Source organism: Enhydra lutris, unplaced genomic scaffold (genome assembly GCF_002288905.1).
Source record: "Enhydra lutris kenyoni isolate GAN:26980312 unplaced genomic scaffold, ASM228890v2 scaffoldscaffold5, whole genome shotgun sequence".
NCBI classification, from domain to species: domain Eukaryota; kingdom Metazoa; phylum Chordata; class Mammalia; order Carnivora; family Mustelidae; genus Enhydra; species Enhydra lutris.
In genome coordinates, this window is record NW_019154089.1 from 20,600,674 (window position 1) to 20,619,366 (window position 18,693).

Consider the following 18,693-nt stretch of genomic DNA (forward strand, 5'->3'; position numbering starts at 1 on the left):
ACCGTGTGTAGCTATGACACGGCAACCATTACGTTGTGTTCTACTTAGTGCTACACATGGTGGTATCCTTGACTGATCACTGGCAGGCTTGGGACGGGGTGAGACTGAATAAACTTAGTATCTGGCACAGAACATGCCTTTAACTTGGGGTCTCTCAACCTCACATCTTGACATTTGAGGAGGAGGATTCTCTGGGGTAGGGGCTGTCCTGTGCACTGTCCGATGTTTGGAAGCATCCCTGGTCCTGCCCATGAGATGCCAGGAGCATCCTGCCCGCAAGCTGTGATGACCAAAAACACCTCCATACTTTGCCCAGTGCCCCTTGGGGTAGAGGAGCAAGATCATCCTCAGCTGAGACCCACTGGCTTTAATAAGCATGTGTGAGTCAACAGGCACAATAAAGGAAAGCTGGGAACGATGAAAAACTCCCAGCCCTGCGACTCCATAGTGTGGCCTTGGGCATGGCCCTCAGTGCACGGAGGCTTGGCTTGCTCCTCTGAGAAAACCTGGAAAAGGTCACCTGCCCAGCTCATGTTCACGAAAATGTTAGGAATATCAAACAGGATAAAGGATGGATAGTCAGGTGGTGGACTAGGGTGTATGGACCAAACCAGCTTATTGAGGCACTCCATCTGGGTTCATTTTGGTGGTGGAAGAGTAAAAAAAAAAAAAAAAAAAAAAAGATTAAGGGTTTTGATGTTGCTTTCTGAAGATCAGACCAAACCAGAGATGGTGGAGGTCTGGGCCCCCTGGGGAAGGAGGCTATGGTGTGGAAGAGCTTCGGAGGAAAGAGATGAAGTTTTACTGCTTCATACTTTCCCCAAAGGCTAGGCCTGAGGTCTCAGTCCCCAGTGGAGAAAAGGAAGTCTTACAGTCTGAGGGAACACCACAAACCCATTATTTCAGGATGAGAAACTGCTCACAGGCATTCCTCTCTGGTTTCCTGCTACAGGCCAAACTGTCCTGGGCTAAAAATAACCTGAGTGGGGAATCACTGACGGTGGCAGGAGCAGGTTTTCCTCTGGGTCTGTGTGTGCCTCCAAGCAGGAGAGAGGGAGAGAACCCGGGTCTCGGCATGGCCCTCCCCGTGCCCGTCCGTTATGTCAGCTTCCGTGGAGAGAAAACAAAGCCCCATTTATGTGTCCCCACTAAAAATAGCCTGTCTATTCCTTTCGAGGACTTGGGCCTGAGCAAGCCTGCCAGGTTGGCTAAGACCGGTCTCAGATTTAGCTTGAAAAATTAGTCTAAAGGGAGCTTTCTGTAGCAGAGGCCTGCCTGAGATGCTCTGTGGAGAGAAGGGTCCCCCAGGACCGGAGGTGGCCATGCCCCAAGTGGGGGGGGGTGCAGGAGAGATGCCATTTGCTTGAGCAGGGCTGGGGGCTCTAGGGAGGGGGCTGTGCCCTGCCGTCCTCTGCCAGCAGGGTGAGGAAGGCTCTGAATCCTCAGCAGGATGAGACAGAAGCGGTTTGTCTGCTGTGCCCTGGGCTCCTCAAACAGCCTTTACCTGATTTCTCTCAGGGGCCTTAGCAACCCAGGCTCTGGAATTTGGCTCCAGAGAGGAGCTCCAAAAGGGAACACTCTTGGGATTGAGGGGGAGGGGGAGGGGAACAAAGGGTCGCCATTATGTGCTCAGTGAATGAATCAATCTCTCTCTCTCTTTTTTTATTTAAGGGAAAGAAAAGTTGTGTGTTTGCAGGGGAGGGGAGGGTGTAGTGGGCTGCGTGTGTTCTAGAATTTCCAAATCACGCAGCTGTCCAGAGAGTCACACACCCGCTAGCCACAGCACAGCCACAGAGAAGCAGGGCAAAGCCTCTGACAGCAGCCAACTCCTTTCGATCTTGTCCAGACAACTCTCACCTAGGCAGGGAGGCTCTGGGGACATGGGAAAGACGCCTCATGGTGTCCTCCCCAACGGAGGACATACCAAGTCTCAATGCTTTCCTATTTACAAGGGCTCGAGGCAGCTGATGGACCCAAGTCCCGAGCTTTCATCTTGATTTTCCTTTTTAGTCTCCACAGAGGTATCCTTCAATTCTCACCAGCCTTTCCCTTTTTTAAAACTGGGGTTGCTGACCATGAACATGGTCATGACAGCTGGATGAGTTTCACCTTCTCCCGTGCTCTGTGAAGGGAAGAGGCTGAGAGGTAGAAGTGACGAGATCACCTCCCACCACTGGCCTCTGAAAAAGATCCCAAAGCACATGGAAAAAGGCCTCATGTTTTCTGGGTGTGAGGAGGGGGTTATTAAGGATGAAGCCAGAAAGGAAGGTATTAGTACCTGAGTGGCAAAACACAACAGTCCTGGGTTCTAATCCTGCCTGGCTGCTTCCTGGTGGGGTGGGAGTGGGGTGGTGGGCTATGGTCTATGTTCAACCTCATCAGTGCCCTTATCTATAAAACAAGGCAGAACAAAAACTTCTCTTAAAGAGGAAGAGACGGTGAATTGAGGTGACTGATGCATAGTGTTTGCCCAGCATAGCCTTTCGCCTGGGGCAAACAGAGTTCCTCTGAGTTCCTCCCCAAATCTAAGCCAGCAAGTAGTTGGAGGTCACCCCCCCACATCCCTTGCTGACCCTTACACTCACTACCAGGCAATGTCACACACTTCTGTTTCATCTTCATAATCACTTACTTCTCAGATAAAGAAACCAAAGCTCAAGGGGGTTAAGTCATTTTTGCAAGGTCCCAGGGAACTGGGATTTGAACCCAGGCCGTTTGCCTCTTGACGCTACATTCTTAACCCTCTATGCCAAGGTGTGCAAGAAAGCAGATGCCTTCTCTCACGCCGAACATGGAGTCAGCTTTGGGTAAGGAGTGTGGGCGGTCAGGGCTGCCGTGCGTCTTATCTGGGTCTGATATCAAACATCAGTTGGGCGGAGGGAGGAGGAAAAAAAGGAGGCTTGTCTTTGGGGTTTCAGCGTCAGCTTACCAAAGAACAAGAATTTTCAATGCTGCTACAGGGTGACAAAGTGGTAAAACAGGTTTGTGGTGGCTCAGAGAATAATGGGAAATGTTCTAACCAGAAGCTTCTGAGGATTGCAGGAAGGTGGGGGAGGGCCCCTGCGGTAAGATGACATGGGAGTGAGTAACCTTTAAACTATGTGTTCAGAATCTGGAGGGCTCATGAGGTTATTTGCTTTATAGATCACAAACAGGACTTTCCTAAGCTCATCTTCCTGCTCTTGTTGACTGTCAGTGGCATATGGATATAGATGTATATTAATAACGTATGTATCTATATAAGCACACATATATAAAACTGTATTTAATAATAATTTATAGTACAAAAATATATTATACACAATCTATACTTTCTTAGACCTTGTGTGTGGGGAAGTTCATGGTAGCTCCCCCGCCAGGCAGTGAGGGCTTGGGGGATAGGAAGATGGGAATAAGAACCAACCAAACCCTGAGAGTGGTCACAGTTCCCTCGATTCACAGAGCCTGGAGGCAGGCATCGCAAGGTTTGGAGCTGCGGTCACACAGTGGTGGGGGTGGATCTGAGATTCAGAGGATGAGGAAAAGGTACAGGCAGAGAGGAAAAGGTACAGGTGACTAGAGAAGCAGTTGTGTGTAGGGATGTGGCCTCCCTGGGAATCTAAGTGAGATGTCCCTTACAATAGAGAAACGGACTGCATGCCCTCCCTGGGGCTTCCAAGAGGCCCCCAGACACCCTGCGATGACTGTACACCGAGTCTATCAGACGCACTGAACATGACTCAACGCACAAGTATTCGCTGCCTATGTGACTATTCACAGCAAGAAGCTAATGCTTACTGAGCACCTACTATGGGACTCGGTTTCCTACAAGAACATTCCTTACAGAGTAGCAATGAGGATGAAATGAGGTCACCCAGGCAGAAACACTGAAAGTGCTTCCTGGCAGAGAAACTGCTCAGCAAATCTTAGCTAGTGTAATAATGATAATAGCAATCAATGCACCTGCTCTAAGGAAACAACAGAGCTCTTTGCTGGTGGCAAGTCAGCTTCTCAACATTCCATTTGGTCAAAGTTACCCCGGAAACTCCGTAAGTCGCCCGCAGAGTACAGTGAGTGTGGCGCTGTACATGCTCGTCTGGTGATCTGTGTTGTGGAAGAGAGACTTGTTCCATCAGCGGGGCACATGAGCTGTTCGTCTTTAGGGGCCAGGGGAAAGAAGAGTGTGTTTTGTTTGTGTGTGTACCAGATCCTACTGGATCTTCTGGAAGAGATGAGACAGGTGACCAGAAATGCCCAGCAAATTTGTTTCTGTGACTGCCTGGTAAAACTCAAGGGAACGGAACAGACTTTAGTGGCTTCAGGAATTCAGAGGACAATGAGAACTCTGGTTTGAAAGGATTTCCCTTGGGGCGCCTGGGTGGCTCAGTCAGTTAAGCATCTGCCTTCGGCTTAGGTCATGATCCCAGGGTCCTGTGCTGCTTGGCGGGAGTCTGCTTCTCCCTCTGCCCCTCCCCCTATTCATGCTTGCATGCTCTCTCTCTCTCTCTCTGAAATAAAATCTTCCAAAGAAAAAAAAAAAGAAATGATTCCCCTTTTCTCTTCCCACACCTCAACCCTGGGAGACAGTATCTTCGGTAAATACCAGTGGACAACTGGAATCGAATGATTAGAGTGGCCTTACAGAGAGACAGACAGGGCAGCCAGGGGAGGATGGGACCTTCCCACACTCTGCAGACACAATGGACTTACTTCTTCAGGGTCTGAAAGCCACGCTCTTTGAACTGCAGCTCTTGCTGGAGGTGAACCATCTCTCTCTTGAGCTTGTTGACCTGGATGGCAGCAGACCACAGATGGGGCTAGATCAGAGGTTGATATGGAACTGCGGGCTGCCTTCTCCTCCAAGGGGATCCCAGAGCCCCCCCACAGCCCCTGCATAATGCCTCAGGTTGATATCCCTTGGGCCACATGGTCCTAAAACCTTCCCTTCACTGATGTTGCCTTGGCCTCTGCAGCTGCTCGTGCAGTCGGCAGCCCAGCCTGGCTGTCCTGCAGGTCATTCCGGGTCAGCCCTCACTTGAGGGAAACAGGAAGTGGACAGTGCTCCCTGACCTGAAATAGAGCTTAGCCTTCTTATTGCCTAGCTGGGTGACCTCTCTCAAGCCACCTCGCCTCTCTGAGCCTCCCTTTCCCATTCAGACAGATGAGAAACATGGTCATTCATAGGGCTGTGCATTACTTAGAGAAGGTAACGGGTACAGGGGTGCTGGGCATGGAGGCGAGAGGCAAGACACAGCCCATGGAGCCAGACTGGACTGGCAGGAATGCTTTGTTTGGCTTGCAGTTATTTATTTATTTATTTATTTAGAGGGGGAACACAAGCAGGGGGAGTGGGAGAGGGAGAAGCAGGCTTCCCACTGGGCAGGGAGACTGATGTGGGGCTAGATCCCAGGACTCTGGGACCATGACCTGAGCTGAAGGCAGATGCTTAACAACTAAGCTACCCAGGTGCCCCTGGCTTGAAGTTATTAAATAAAAAAAGTCAACTGCTAATAATGAAATATTGAGAGATTTCCTATAACAAGCCTAAGTATAGTTGTTTTCTAAAATTAGAAGGTCTGCTGTCTCTGAGCCCTCATTCCAGCATGGCCCCAGTGGGGGAGGGCTGCAACTCAACTACACCTTTAGACAGGGCCCAGCTCTCTCGGTCACTCACTTCCCACCAGTCCCTCCTGCTTCACCCCAAGCCCACTGCCCCCTTTCACGTTTTCTTGCAGGCATGTGAATTTGGAGAACCTACTTGAAGTGTAACTGAACCACTGTTTAAAATACTGGCTTTCCCTTGAGCAAGTCCCTTAACTGCTGTGCTTTCGTTCCACATCAGGACAATGGGGATCCTATCAATCCCCAAGAAGTCAGGAAGTCATTATGGTGAAGCAGTTAAATAAGACGATGGACAGCATGCAACGACTAGGAAGACAGCACATGATGTGAAGCCCTGTGGAGGCAGCCTGAGTCCTTGTGACCCCGGGTGAACTCCTCATCTCCCCTCAGCTTGTGTGTGCTCATCACTAAAGTGCAGACGCGGACAATAGCTGCTTCACGGGCTTGCTTCGAGAACACGAGACATAAAGCCCTGAACCCTGTGCCGGCATGCAGTGAAATGGCAGCTGTGGTTACCGTCACAATTACTGTGACAACTGCCGCCCCTGCTATCATTCGGGATCCTGGCAGTCGGCACGGGCCACCACTGCCTGGTGGAAGCACCTGCTCCGATCTTGTGGGCGGGCAGGGCGAGGAGCCTGGGGTTGCCTCCGTGACCCCCCCTCCACAATACGGGCAAAGGGGCCCTACCCGGGATTTCGCGGTGGCAATCTCAGCCTTCAGGATCTCAGGGTCGTACTTGGAGCTGGATGATGAACCCGACACCACTGCAACAAGAAAGAGAAGAAAGCTCTGTAGAAGAAACACATTTTGGTAAAGATGGCTTGTTTGGCCATCTACATAAAACCAGAAAATAATGACTACAAGTGAACTACCTAAATGTTTAACAAGGGGGGAAATGTGCTGAGTAAACAGGGTGCATGCATGAACGAGGACAACACAACTTAACGTGATTTAAAATCATGGCGCATGTTGGTTAAGCGTCTGCCTTCAGCTCAGGTCATGATCTCAGGGTCCTGGGATCCAGCCCTGCGTCGGGCGCACTGCGCAGCAGGAAGTCTGCTTCTCCCTCTGTCCTTCCCCCCTTCCTTCACTCTCTCTCTCAAATAAATAAGTAAAATCTTTAAACAAGTAAGATAAAATGATGGTGCAGAGAAATCCCAAGCGAGGGAAAATGTTCAAAAACGTGCAGTTACCTGAAAACAATAGTGTACAAAAAAAGCAATAGTTACTTAAATTTGGAAAATACACAGTTAATACACACACAGATGCATCTAAAAAAAAAAAGCACAGAAAGAAATATACCAAAAAGATAATATCGATATCTAGAGATGTAGATGATGAATATTTTCACTTTTGTATTTTTATTTTCTACATTTTCTAAGATGAACATACTTTTACAATCAGAAAAAATTACTAAAGATACTGTTTATCATACTTTGCAATATTAATATACATTTTTAAGGGAAAATAAATTACTCATTCCCTTTTTAAAGGAAAATAAATTACTACCATCACCCCAATACAATAATCTTTTCTCACAAGTTACTTTCCACTGCTTATCCACAATTCTTTCTTTCCTTTTTTTTTTTTTTTAAAGATTTTTAATTTTATTTATTTGAGAAAGAGAGAGAGAACATGAGCAGGGGGAGAGGGGCAGAAAGAGAGGAAGAGTGAGAAGCAGGCTCCCTGCTGAGCAGGGAGCCCAACGTGGGACTCGATCCCAGGACCCTTGGATCATGACCTGAGCCAAAGCCAGACACTTAACCGACTGAGCCACCCAGGCGCCCTGCTTATCCACAGTTCTATTACGTAGTTGTGTTCTTACTGCATTTTTAAAATTTTAAAATAGTATTTAGGTCTTGAAAAGATATCTTAAGACTTACAAAAATGAGCACAACAGAGTAAAATATATTTAAAGTAAGAGAAATGAGACAAAGGAAAAACAAGAATGAGGAAGTACACCCACGGGTGTGAGGTTAGTTGGGGCTCAGGCAAACAGGGAAGGTCCCATTTCCTCACCAGGTGCCACAGCCTGGCTCTGAGCTTCCGAACTGGTGATGTCAAGAGAGAAAGGGGCCCGATGGAAGATTCATGGTGCCCTTAATGTAAACACAACCTCACTGTTCAGGACAAGGACAGGCATTCTTGGTATGGAGGCTGGGGAAGAGTTTCTCCCGTGGGGCCTTAATCCCACCATACTTGCAATTCCATCCTTCCCCCCCCCCCCCCGCCCTTTTCCCCCACTGTCACCACAACAAGTGTATGTGCGACAAGATCACCTGCTGGGACCTAGCGTTTTCTGAGGATAGGGACTGGTGGCAATGTCCAGGGTCCAGAGGTGTAAGTGACAGTTGCGAAGGGGATACTGCTCTTTGGATCTGGTTAAAATACTGGAACGGATCTTCGGATCACACCGAAGGAAAGTTAAAATGTAACACTGAAAAGTTTGGCAGAAGGGAAATAAGAGTGTTCTGCATAATAACAGAAAAGATGTTTTGCACCAAAGGCAGTGTTGCATTCCTGCCCAGTTTACAGTGAGGAGGAGGAGGAGGTGGGGGCTGAGTTTTCCTACAAGAGATGGGTGGCAGGAACACTTGGGTTAAGTGGGGGAAACCTTGCGGTCCTCCTTGTGAGCGTGGAACAGAGATTTTAGATGAAGATTCTTGTTTCCAGCTAGAAGCTTTCATTTCCTGCATTCTAATTCCCTGGTGGCTGCTGGATTTAGGGATTTCAGGGTGGGACTTGGCTGGATACAGAGCTGGAGGCTGATTTAAGCCACATTTCCCAGACAGGCACTTTTCAGCAAAATGTTAAGGTCACTGATCAACTGTAAAAACACAGTGGAGAGAGTCACTGATGAGGAAGATGGGGCGAGCTCAAGAAGGCGGGTGTCTGTTCTGTGAGCGGCCCATGCTGCCAACCCCTCTGCCTGTCCCGAGGTGCTTCCAGACTGGGGTCGACAGACACTTCAGGGAATGGTAAAGGTGAGCATGGAAGCAGCCTGGGGAGCCCAGGAAAAATTGCAAGACCTTATCCCACCAGAGAGAGCATGGCTGTGGGGACCGGCAACGCCACCCAGTGCTGACCTGCAGAACATGGAGTGGTCCTGGGGCATACTCAAAAATCCTGGAGGGGCGGGAACCAAAAAAAAGAATAGACTCCCACCAATTGGGCCACTGGGGAGCTTGGATTCCTCTGATCTGGAGCACCACTGCTAAATGCACTATCTGTACACCAAAGCTGCTGAATGGGATGTGGCTTGATACTATTTTTTAAGTAAACATTTTATCTTACTAAAAAATACATGTGGAAAGGTGCACAAGTCATGTGTGTAGCTGGATTAATTTTCACCAAAGAAACACACTTGAGCTCTTTCTGCCCACGGGTCCTGCCCCTGTGCTTTAATAAAACCACCTTTTTGCACTGGGAACAAAGGGAAAAAAAAAAAAAAAGGCGAACACACTCACCTTATCAGCACTGTAATCAAGAAACAAATCTTCAACATCCCTCCCCTTGGACCTCTGTCCCTTCACTACTCCTCCAGCCAAGGAATCTTATATTCAAACTGGACCATAAAGGCTGACTTTAAGTGCCCACCTTTTTATCATTTTTAATTGTTAAGCTTTTATTCAAGTTATGTACAAACACCAATTTAACAGTCCCACACAGTACAAGGTTTTGCTCAAAAAGAACATTCCATCGGTACCTATCTCATATCTCATTCCCCAAAAGGGAGCCATTTCAATATGTTCAGTTCATTTCTTGGTTATCAAAAAGCAGCGGGGTGCCTGGGTGGCTCAGTGGGTTAAAGCCTCCGCCTTTGGCTCAGGTCATGATCCCAGGGTCCTGGGATCCAGCCCCGCATAGGGCTCTCTGCTCAGCGGGGAGCCTGCTTCCCCTTCTCTCTCTGCCTGCCTCTCTGCCTACTTGTGATCTCTGTCTGTCAAATAAATAAATAAAATCTTAAAAAAAAAAAAAAGCAGCAAGGTGTTTTTGGTTTAGGCATTATTTACTTACTTCTCCCTCTGGAGGCCAGGGATTTAGCTTCCCTCCCTTCCGCAGCCCTGTCCCAGCACCCGTGCCCCCTTCCCTGCCCCCCATCCTCACAGACAGCAGGCTCGGTGAAAGCCATCTTCAGTGTTTGTATTACTTTTACTTTGTAAACACTCCTTGGGCCAGAGGCATGCAGCTGACTTTGCTTACTTTTCCTTTCCAGCACATTTTTGGGGGTTTATTTTTCCTAGAGTTAATAATTGTCATTTTTATACTTGCTCACTTTCTACAAACTTCTTACAGATTCCACCTCACGCTCTGCCAGTTATCTGAGCCTCCCCTCCCAGGGTCTGGGCGGCTGGTCAGCTTCCCGCCCAGTCCCACTTTTGGCACTGCCTGGCCTGGGCACGTGAGCTGGTTGTTCTCTCTGCCCCACAGGCGCCCTGAGATATCCTCCTCACCTTGCTCCTCTTTCCTAAATACCATGTCTCCCCCTCCTACCAGCTCTTTCAGTAGAACGCCAGCAGCTGCCCAAGAAAAGAAGACCACAAAGGAAAGAAACTTTTGAAATCGTGCCTGTCTAAAAATATCTTTGTTCTACCCTATAGTTGATTAAAGGTAGTTTTGCTGGATATAGAATTCTAGGTCGGAAGTGATTTTCCTTAAAAATTTGAAGGCATGGCTCCATTGTCTTCTAGGTTTCCAGTGTTACTGTTGAGCTATTCCGAGTTTCGGTAATTTTTGTGTGACCTGGTTTTTCTCTCTGAAAGCTTTCAGGATCTCGGATGGCTCCATGTTTGAAGTTTCACCATGGGTATGTCTTGGTGTGAGCTGACTTTCATGCTTTGTGCTCACTGAGAGCCCTTTCAACCTAAAAACTCTCCTCCATCTGTTCCAGGAAATTTTTCTGAAATTATTTTACCTGATGCTCCTTCTCCTCTGTTTCCTCTGCTCTCTCTGGAACTTTTATTACTCTGATAGATTTCCTGGCCTGGTGCTCTATTTTCTCTCTCTCTCTCTCTCTCATTTTCCATCTCGTTCTATTTTTGCTCTGCTTTTTAGAAGATATCTTCAGTCTTACCTTCCAGTCTTCCTACAGATTTTAAATTTCTGCTATTGTATTTTAATTTCTAAAGGCTCTTTTGTGTTGTCCGAGTGTTCCTTCCTGTAAAATGTAGCACCCTCTTCTTGTTTCATGGGTGTGTAGCTTCCCTTGAGGTTTTCTTCTTCATGAGGACTCCCTGGTCCCTCCAAGCACGCCCCCCACCATATCACTTGTTTTCTTTCTTTCTTTCTTTCTTTTTTGAGTATTGAATCACAATTATTTTTCCCCCAGAGGGTAATGGCTATGATTTATTTTATAATTTTTTTATTATGTTATGTTGTCATCATATAGTACATCATTAGTTTTTTTTTAAGATTTTATTTATTTATTTGACAGAGAAAGAGATCACAAGTAGGCAAAGAGAGAGAGGGAAGCAGGCTCCCCACTGAGCAGAGAGCCCGATGTGGGGCTCAATCCCAGGACCCTAAGACCATGACCTGAGCCGAAGGCAGAGGCTTAACTCACTGAGCCACCCAGGTGCCCCATACATCATTAGTTTTTGATGTAGTGTTCCATGGTTCATTGTTCACGTATAACACCCAGTCCTCCACGCAATACTTGCCCTCCCTAATACCTAAACCAGGCTCACCCATCCCCTCCTCCCCGATAAAACCCTCAGTTTGATTCCCAGAGTCCATAGTCTCTCATGGTTCATTTCCCACTCCGATTCCCCCCCCTTCATTTTTCCTTTCCTTCTCCTAATGTCCTCCATGCTATTCCTTATGTTCCACAAGTAAGTGAAACCATATGATAACTGTCTTTCTCTTTTTGACTTATTTCACTCAGCATAATCTCCTCCAGTCCCATCCATGTTGAGGCAAAAGTTGGGTATTCATCCTTTCTGATGGCTGAGTAATCCATTCTGTATATGGACCATGTCTTCTTCATCCATTTGTCTGTTGAAGGGCATCTTGGCTTCTTCCACAGTTTGGCGACTGTGGATATTGTTGCTATGAACATTGTTTTCATCTCTACTTTTCATGCCAGAGGCTTTCCTCAGATTCGTAAAATCTTAGCTGTCTGCTCACATTTAAGAATGGAATCCCAAAAACAGACCGAGGTGAAGTTTGTTTACTGTGGGTTACGTGGTACATGCTTTGGCTAGATTGTTTCATTTTTTTAAAAAGATTTTATTTATTTATTTGACAGAGAGACAGATGACAAGTAGGCAGAGAGGCAGACAGAAAGAGAGAGGGGAGTAGGCTCCCTGCTGAGCAGAGAGCCCGATGCGGGACTCGATCCCAGAACCCTGGGATCACTACCTGAGCCGAAGGCAGAGGCTTTAACCCACGGAGCCACCCAGGTGCCCCAGGCTGGATTGTTTCATCCAAAAACTTCAACATCTTCACATCTCTTCTATCTGGTCAGATTCCCCAGCTTCTGCTCCTGTCCAGCCCAGGCAGGAAGAGCTTGGCACCATTCTGGGAAACCAAGTGGTGCATGTAAGCTGAGGTCTTAAATCCTGTGTCCATGTTCACTTCTCACTTTTCATTGTGGTTCACCCCAGCTTTGAATTTGCCTTATATCCCATAATCCAGAGAATATTTATTCCTTTGGGGAAAAAAAACAAAAAACAAAAAAAACCTCTCCAGTCTTTCGCCAGGTTGGGGATGGGCTGAACCAATTTGGGGTGGAGACCTGGTAGTCCTTCTTATAAAACAGCTTTCATCCAATCGTTTTTATTTCAGGCCTTCCTCTCCCCACGGCTTTTGCCAGTGATCTGCATGGACCAGAGTGCTGGTTTTCCTTGTGACTGGCCTGTATTCTCTTTTCTTGGGTCTATCAGACAGGCTGTTACCTGCTCATTTAATTTCCAGCTTCCACATCTTATTGTTGCTCTTTTTTCCTCCAGGTCTCTCTCTCCTTGTACATGTACTCTTCAAAAAAAAAATCTCTTATTTGATATTTCCTTTATTTCAGGAGTGAGTGAGATTAGGTGGCTGGTTGAAATGGCATTTTTAACTGCTAGGTTCCCAATGATTTCTTTTTCACATGGGAGACCAAGGCCTAGAGAGAAGAAGGAATGTGATGAGGTCCCAAAGAACCCAGCTTTCCTGAGTTCCCATCTTTCAGAGGACAGGAAGACCCAAATGTAACATAAGAAGCTTAGAATTTGACCGGTTGATTTGCATTAAGAGAAGTGTTTTTGAGGTCAGATACTCCTGGGTATGAAGGCTAGCTCTGCCACTTTTTACTGGTGTGACCTTGGAGCAGCTCCTTCCCCTCTCCGGGCCTCAGTTTTCTGATGTGTAAAATGGGAATGACAGTATTTTGTAGGATTGTTCAAAGAGGGAAGGTTACTTTAAATAACATATGTGGAATGCCCATCATATAGCCCTGCAGGAATATAACAAGTACACATTAAATGTTAGTGCTCTTCTCCTTCTCTGTGGAGCTAGAGACTGAATGAGAGTTGACAACAAAATCTCCATCCCCAGGGCAGGGGCCCACCCGTGGCCAGGACCCACTGCAACCAAGGCCAGGTGGCAAGACTCTCACAAGCCTGGGCAGGCCATCTGAGTTAGAAGCAAGGCATGTGATCTCACCAGTCCAGCAACATGGTGCAGAGTTTGACTTGGAAGGCAGACCTGGCTTATAAAGCCCAAAGAAAGTCATGAGACTTTAACTGGGATGCTTGGGCTGGAGACACCCCAACTCCTGGCTGGTTTGGATCTCGGAGCTAGTTACCTGAGATGACCCTAGTCACTTCCTATGGAAGTTCTTTAACATTCAAATCAGTGGTGCCTTTGGACTTGGTGGTGCTCTGGGGAGCATCCAAGAGTCAAATGATAGGACTGTATCATTACTTCCTACCACTGATCATGTATTTATTCTTATTGGCTAAAATAAGAATAAGTAGATCTATTAAAAATTTTTGTCATTTCAACCAATGAACTAATAATTATCAAATTATTATTTATTGAGAGCTTAAGAATATGATAAGTACTATTCAAAGTACTTTATATGTGTTAATAAATTTAAGCCCCATAACACCTCAATGAAGGTGATACCATTATTATGTCAATTTTATAGATGAAGAATTTGAGGCAGGGCAAAGTGACATAACTTGGACAAGGTTACACGGCTGGTAAGTTGCATATCCTGGATTTGAGCCCAGGCAGTCCAGCTCCAGAGTCCACACTCTCAAAATATTATGTGAAGTGTTTCCTGCTAAGAAGAATATTGAGCCATTAACATGTTCTAAAGGTATTGTTTTAACTATACCATTGGGTTTTGGCTGAGGTATTTCTGCACCCCCCCTAGAATACATTTGGCAATGTCTGGAGTTATCTTTTGTTGTTCCAACCTAGGGTGGAGGGCTACTACCAGCATCTAGTGGGTAGAGACCATATGTGCTGCTAAACATCCCACAATACACGGGGCAGCCCCTACAATGAAGATTTATCTGGCCCCAAATGTCAGCAGTACTGAGGCTGAGAAACTCTGACATGGGCCCAGGAGACGAGGGGACTATTAACATTCCATATTTAAACAGAAGGAATCTCAAATGTAAAGAGATGTGAAGCATGTTCCCCAAGAGGACAGAGTAACCTTGGAATGGAGATTTGAACCCAGGCCCTCTGACTTTAGAGTCCAATAACTTCCTTTTCCCACTGCAGGCTTCTCTGTGAAAATGCATTTTCCCTGCCCATTTGGCTCTTTTCCCCACCCTGAACTTTTATGTTGAAAATTATATGTACAGAGAATTTGAAAGAATAATATAATCATGTCCTCCTTTACCTAGAGGTCCACTAATTTTTAACATTTTCCCACATTTGTTCTACCCATCCCTTGGTCCACTCCAATTCTTTCAGTAGGTCACCTGGCCTGTAGCAAACCCTCAACGAATGAATGATGATTAAAAATGGTGACCCCAAATGAAAGCCTACCCTATTCAAAGCTGCCAGTGTGTCATCAGCACCTACTGATCAGCTCCCTTACACCGATGGCACCGTTGTTTCTTTCGGTTCCTGCTTTTTTGAAATGAAGCTGCCAACAGGATGCCCTGTGCATGTCTTCGGAACAAGGACATTCTCCCACATAGTCGCAACGTGATGATAGCCCTGAAGACAACCTTCCAAATGCCCGAGAATGTCTTCGATGGCTGCTTCCCACCCCCTACCCCAATCCAGGGTCTAATCAGTCTGCAGACATTTAATTTGGTTTATGCCTCCATAGCTTTTTTTTTTGTTTCAAGTCTAGAATAATTTTCCCTTTTTCTGGTTTTTCAGGTTTTTTTTTTTTTAACCCCCAAAGAGTCCAGGCTGATTATCCTGTAGGATAGTCCATGTAATGGGTCTGTCTGGCTGCGTCCTGATGATTTGATCGGTGGCAAGCATTTTTGTCAAGAACCCTCCATGCCGTTCTTACTGCTTCACATCAGATAGTGCGCGATACCAGCTTATCTCCTGATGGTGAGGCTAATTTTACACCTGTGTAAGGCGGTGGCTGCAGCTCTCTCCCATGCGAAAATACAGTTTACTCTCTCAAATTACGAAGTGGTTTGTGGGGTGATCATTTGGGTCCATGTAAAAAGCATCCTGTCCCCCAAACTAGGAAGTTTTGTTTTTATACACACTTGTCACTCTTCAGACTGTAGGACTTCAGAGAGAAAAAAATGACCTTACCTCTTCAAACCCAAGTTTCACTGGGGACAACAGTATCTCCCTGCTAGGGCTGTGGCAAAGATAATGCTACAGACTGAATTCTGTCCCCCGCCCCCGTAATCCATATGTTGAAGTCCCAACCCCCAATGGGACAGTGTTTGAAGATGGGCCTTTGGGAGGGGATTCGGTTTAGATGAGGTCACCAGGGCGGGACTTTCATGATGGGTTAGTGACTGTACAAGAAGAGACACGAGACAGCATGCTGTCTCTGTCTCTCTGCTAGGTGATGACACAGTGAGAAGACAGCCATCTGCCACCAGAACCAGACCATGCTGACACCCTGATCTTGGGCAGCAAGTCTCCAGAACTATGGGAAAAAACACTTCTGTTGTTTAAGCCACCTAGTCAATGAGATTTTGTTACGGCAGCCTGAGCTGCCTAAAACAGATTAAGTGCTAAAATGCTCAGGATAGTCTCTCAGATATTACTTGACCTTGAAAAAGCTAATGTGTATAATGAAGTTCTCTTCCATAATCCGAGATGCTGGGGGTTTACTCCAGTCACCAAGGAAAAGGGCAGAGCTGGGACAGGGAGTAACTGGGCAGGTTTTGTTCCCCCGGGTGCACTGAACTTCTCAGAGTGTGGACTTCACACAGGAGAAGTGTCCAGTGACCCAGCCAAGCCATGGCCACCCTACCAGCATGGCCTAATGCTGCCCTTGGCCCATAGTAAGATTGCTGGAGAGACAGAGGGGATGGGTTTACAACTTACCACTGCCTCTCGCCAGCTCTAAGACCCTGCGCTTGTCATGGACCCCTCCAACCTGTTTCATTATCTACGCAGGGGAGATTAACTGTGCTTGCCCACAGGGCTGTTGTGAGGATTCAGTGAAACAGCAAGTTCAGCCTGACATGTATCCAGCACTCAATAAACGTGGGGAAGGAATGGTTATTAGAAATAGTGGTAAAAGACAAAAAAAACTCCAACACAGAGCAAAAGGTGAGTGGGTTCCCATACAGATACTGATCTGGCAGTGCCCTGGGAATGAAGGATGGGGACCCCGCATGCCTGTTCTCCTGGAGATACCAGCATAAGCCCAGGAGACAGGAGCCCCGCCCCGAGGGAGTGAATACGCCCTCGGAGGTAACACAGACATGTAAGCAGACATCTCGTGACACACGCTATGAAGGGAATAAACAGAGAGCCATTGCAGAGGCTAACTCGGGGGAAGGGAGTCTGTGGAGGCAGTTGTCAGAAGCGAGCCTCTCAGAGCTGACAGGAAGAAGGAGACCAGCAGGGTGAAACCAGAAGGGTTAGAGGGAGCCAGCTGTGCAAATGGACAGATGAAAGAGCATTCTAGGCAGGGGGGGCAGCAAGAGCAAAGGCCCTGAGGTGGAAAGATGCAGGGCAGGCTGGGGGAGCTGAGTGTGGGGCTCTGGAGCCTCATGAATGAGCCTGAGGTGCAGGGAGTGGCTTTGAGAGTTGAGGTGGGCGTGGCAGGCAGGGGCCTGATTGCTAAGGGCAGTGTAGGCCATGGAAGGAATGACAGGAAGCCACTGAAGGTTTTTTTTTTTTAATTGTGCTAAAATATGACAGAACATAAAATTCACCACTTTAATCATTTTTAAATGTCCCGTTCAGGGGCATTACGTACATTTATATGGCTGTGCAACCATCACCACTATCTGTCTCCAGAACTTTTTTATCTGCCCCACTTGAAACTACATCCATTAAGGATGAACTCCCTACTCCCCACACCCCTTTCGGTGAGGAGCTCTGTCGCCCAACCAGCAGTTGGTATAGGTGGAGATGACTGCAGACAGATGAAAGCAATGGAATGACAATGGCCCATGAATCACTGAAAGGCACAAGCAGGAGCAGGAAAGGCATCGGAGAGGGCGGTGGGAGAGGACGGTGGTTTGCAGCAGAAGCGGAGATGCAAGGAGACAGGAAGCACTGGGAGGCAAGCCAGGCTGGACTGAGCATAGCCACTCCCATCTCCGGGCAGGGGTGCTGGTGGGGCGTGGGTGGGGGAGGTACTCACAGCTGACCTGGGAGCCCAGCTTGTGCTCCCAGACGGCATGCAGCTGCTGGTACTCTTGCTGTGCGAGCTCCAAGCGCTGCTGCTTCACCTGGTAGATCTCCTTCTGCGCGCTCAAGGCCTCCTGGGCCACCACCAGGTAATCCTTCAGCATGTGCTCCTGCTCCCGCCGCCATTGTACCCGGGGGTCCTCAATCTGGGTGGTTTCTGGAACAGACCCCAGACACCCCAGATCAGCACCTCACAAATGTCTTGCTGGGTTGGTGGCCTGTGGAATCCACTCCCAGAAATCAAAAAACGCAGTAAATAGAAATCACGATAGAAAGCAGATGGGTTAAACTTATCTATTAAACAACAGTGACTCTCCACTTGGATTAAACAAGCAAACACAAAATAAACCAGAATCAATTTCCATACCCAAATTCAAGCCATCTCAGAGCAGCCAGGAGAAGGACAGTGCGAGATACCAGCTTGTCTCCTGATGGTGAGGCTAATTTTACACCTGTGTAAACAGGTTTGCGTTCTAATCTAGACAGAGGCTCAAGGACATTAGAGAAGCTTAAGGTCAGCTGTTTTGGTGGAGTAAAGAAAAATAAATAATATTTTAGAGACGGTGAAAAAATAGGGACCTGCTGGAAATGTAAATTAAAATGAACTTAGAAGAGGACTGACTATGCAAATTAAGAGCCTTAAAATGTGAACACCCTTAGATCAATAATTCCCCCATAGTAATTTATTATTAAATATAATAAAGGAGTCAGGTAAAGATGCACTTGTACCAAATCAGGATAATAATAATAATAAGAAGAAGAAGAAGAAGAAGAAGAAGAACTAGCACTTATTTCACATTAATTGAATGCCAAGCACTGTTCTACTTTATATCTCTTTACCCCCACTGGCCTTACACCAACCCTAAAGAGCAGATTCTGTTATAACCCCCACTACTCAAAAGAGAAAATCTAGACACAGGTCAAATAACTTGCTCAAGGTCACATGGAAAAGAACTGGCCAAATAGGTCTGCTGTATCTTACATTATCCACTGCTACAGCTACTAAAGTGTCTTCAAAGAAATATGGATGAAGTGGAAAGGAGCCTCTGACAGGTGAGTGAAGTGCAGGGGGTAAACTGTATAGAGAATTTCATGATTATTGAAATAATACGTACATTCTCAAAAAGATTAGGAGAAAACTTAGTATGTTGTCGAGAGTAGAGATGTCTTGGTATTAGGATATTTTTTCTTCATTCTTTAAAAAAAAAATGATGTATAGAGTAAGTAGGTACAGCGATCATTTGGAAAAAAAGTCAAAACCCCAAAAGATAGACATTTTAAAAAAGGGACAGC

General features: G+C 46.7%; 1 protein-coding gene across 2 annotated transcripts in view; it reads right to left on the reverse strand.

The window, feature by feature from the left end:
• LOC111141103 (WW and C2 domain containing 1) overlaps positions 1-18,693 on the reverse strand; it is a 151,406-nt gene that overhangs the window by 51,535 nt on the left and 81,178 nt on the right. For both annotated transcript variants that reach the window (XM_022493434.1, XM_022493433.1), the window contains exons 3-5: positions 17,354-17,557; positions 6,292-6,368; positions 4,690-4,769 (exon numbers count right to left, since the gene is read on the reverse strand). In XM_022493434.1, the coding sequence (XP_022349142.1) occupies positions 4,690-4,769; positions 6,292-6,368; positions 17,354-17,557 (361 nt within the window). The remainder of the gene's footprint in view (positions 1-4,689; positions 4,770-6,291; positions 6,369-17,353; positions 17,558-18,693) is intronic.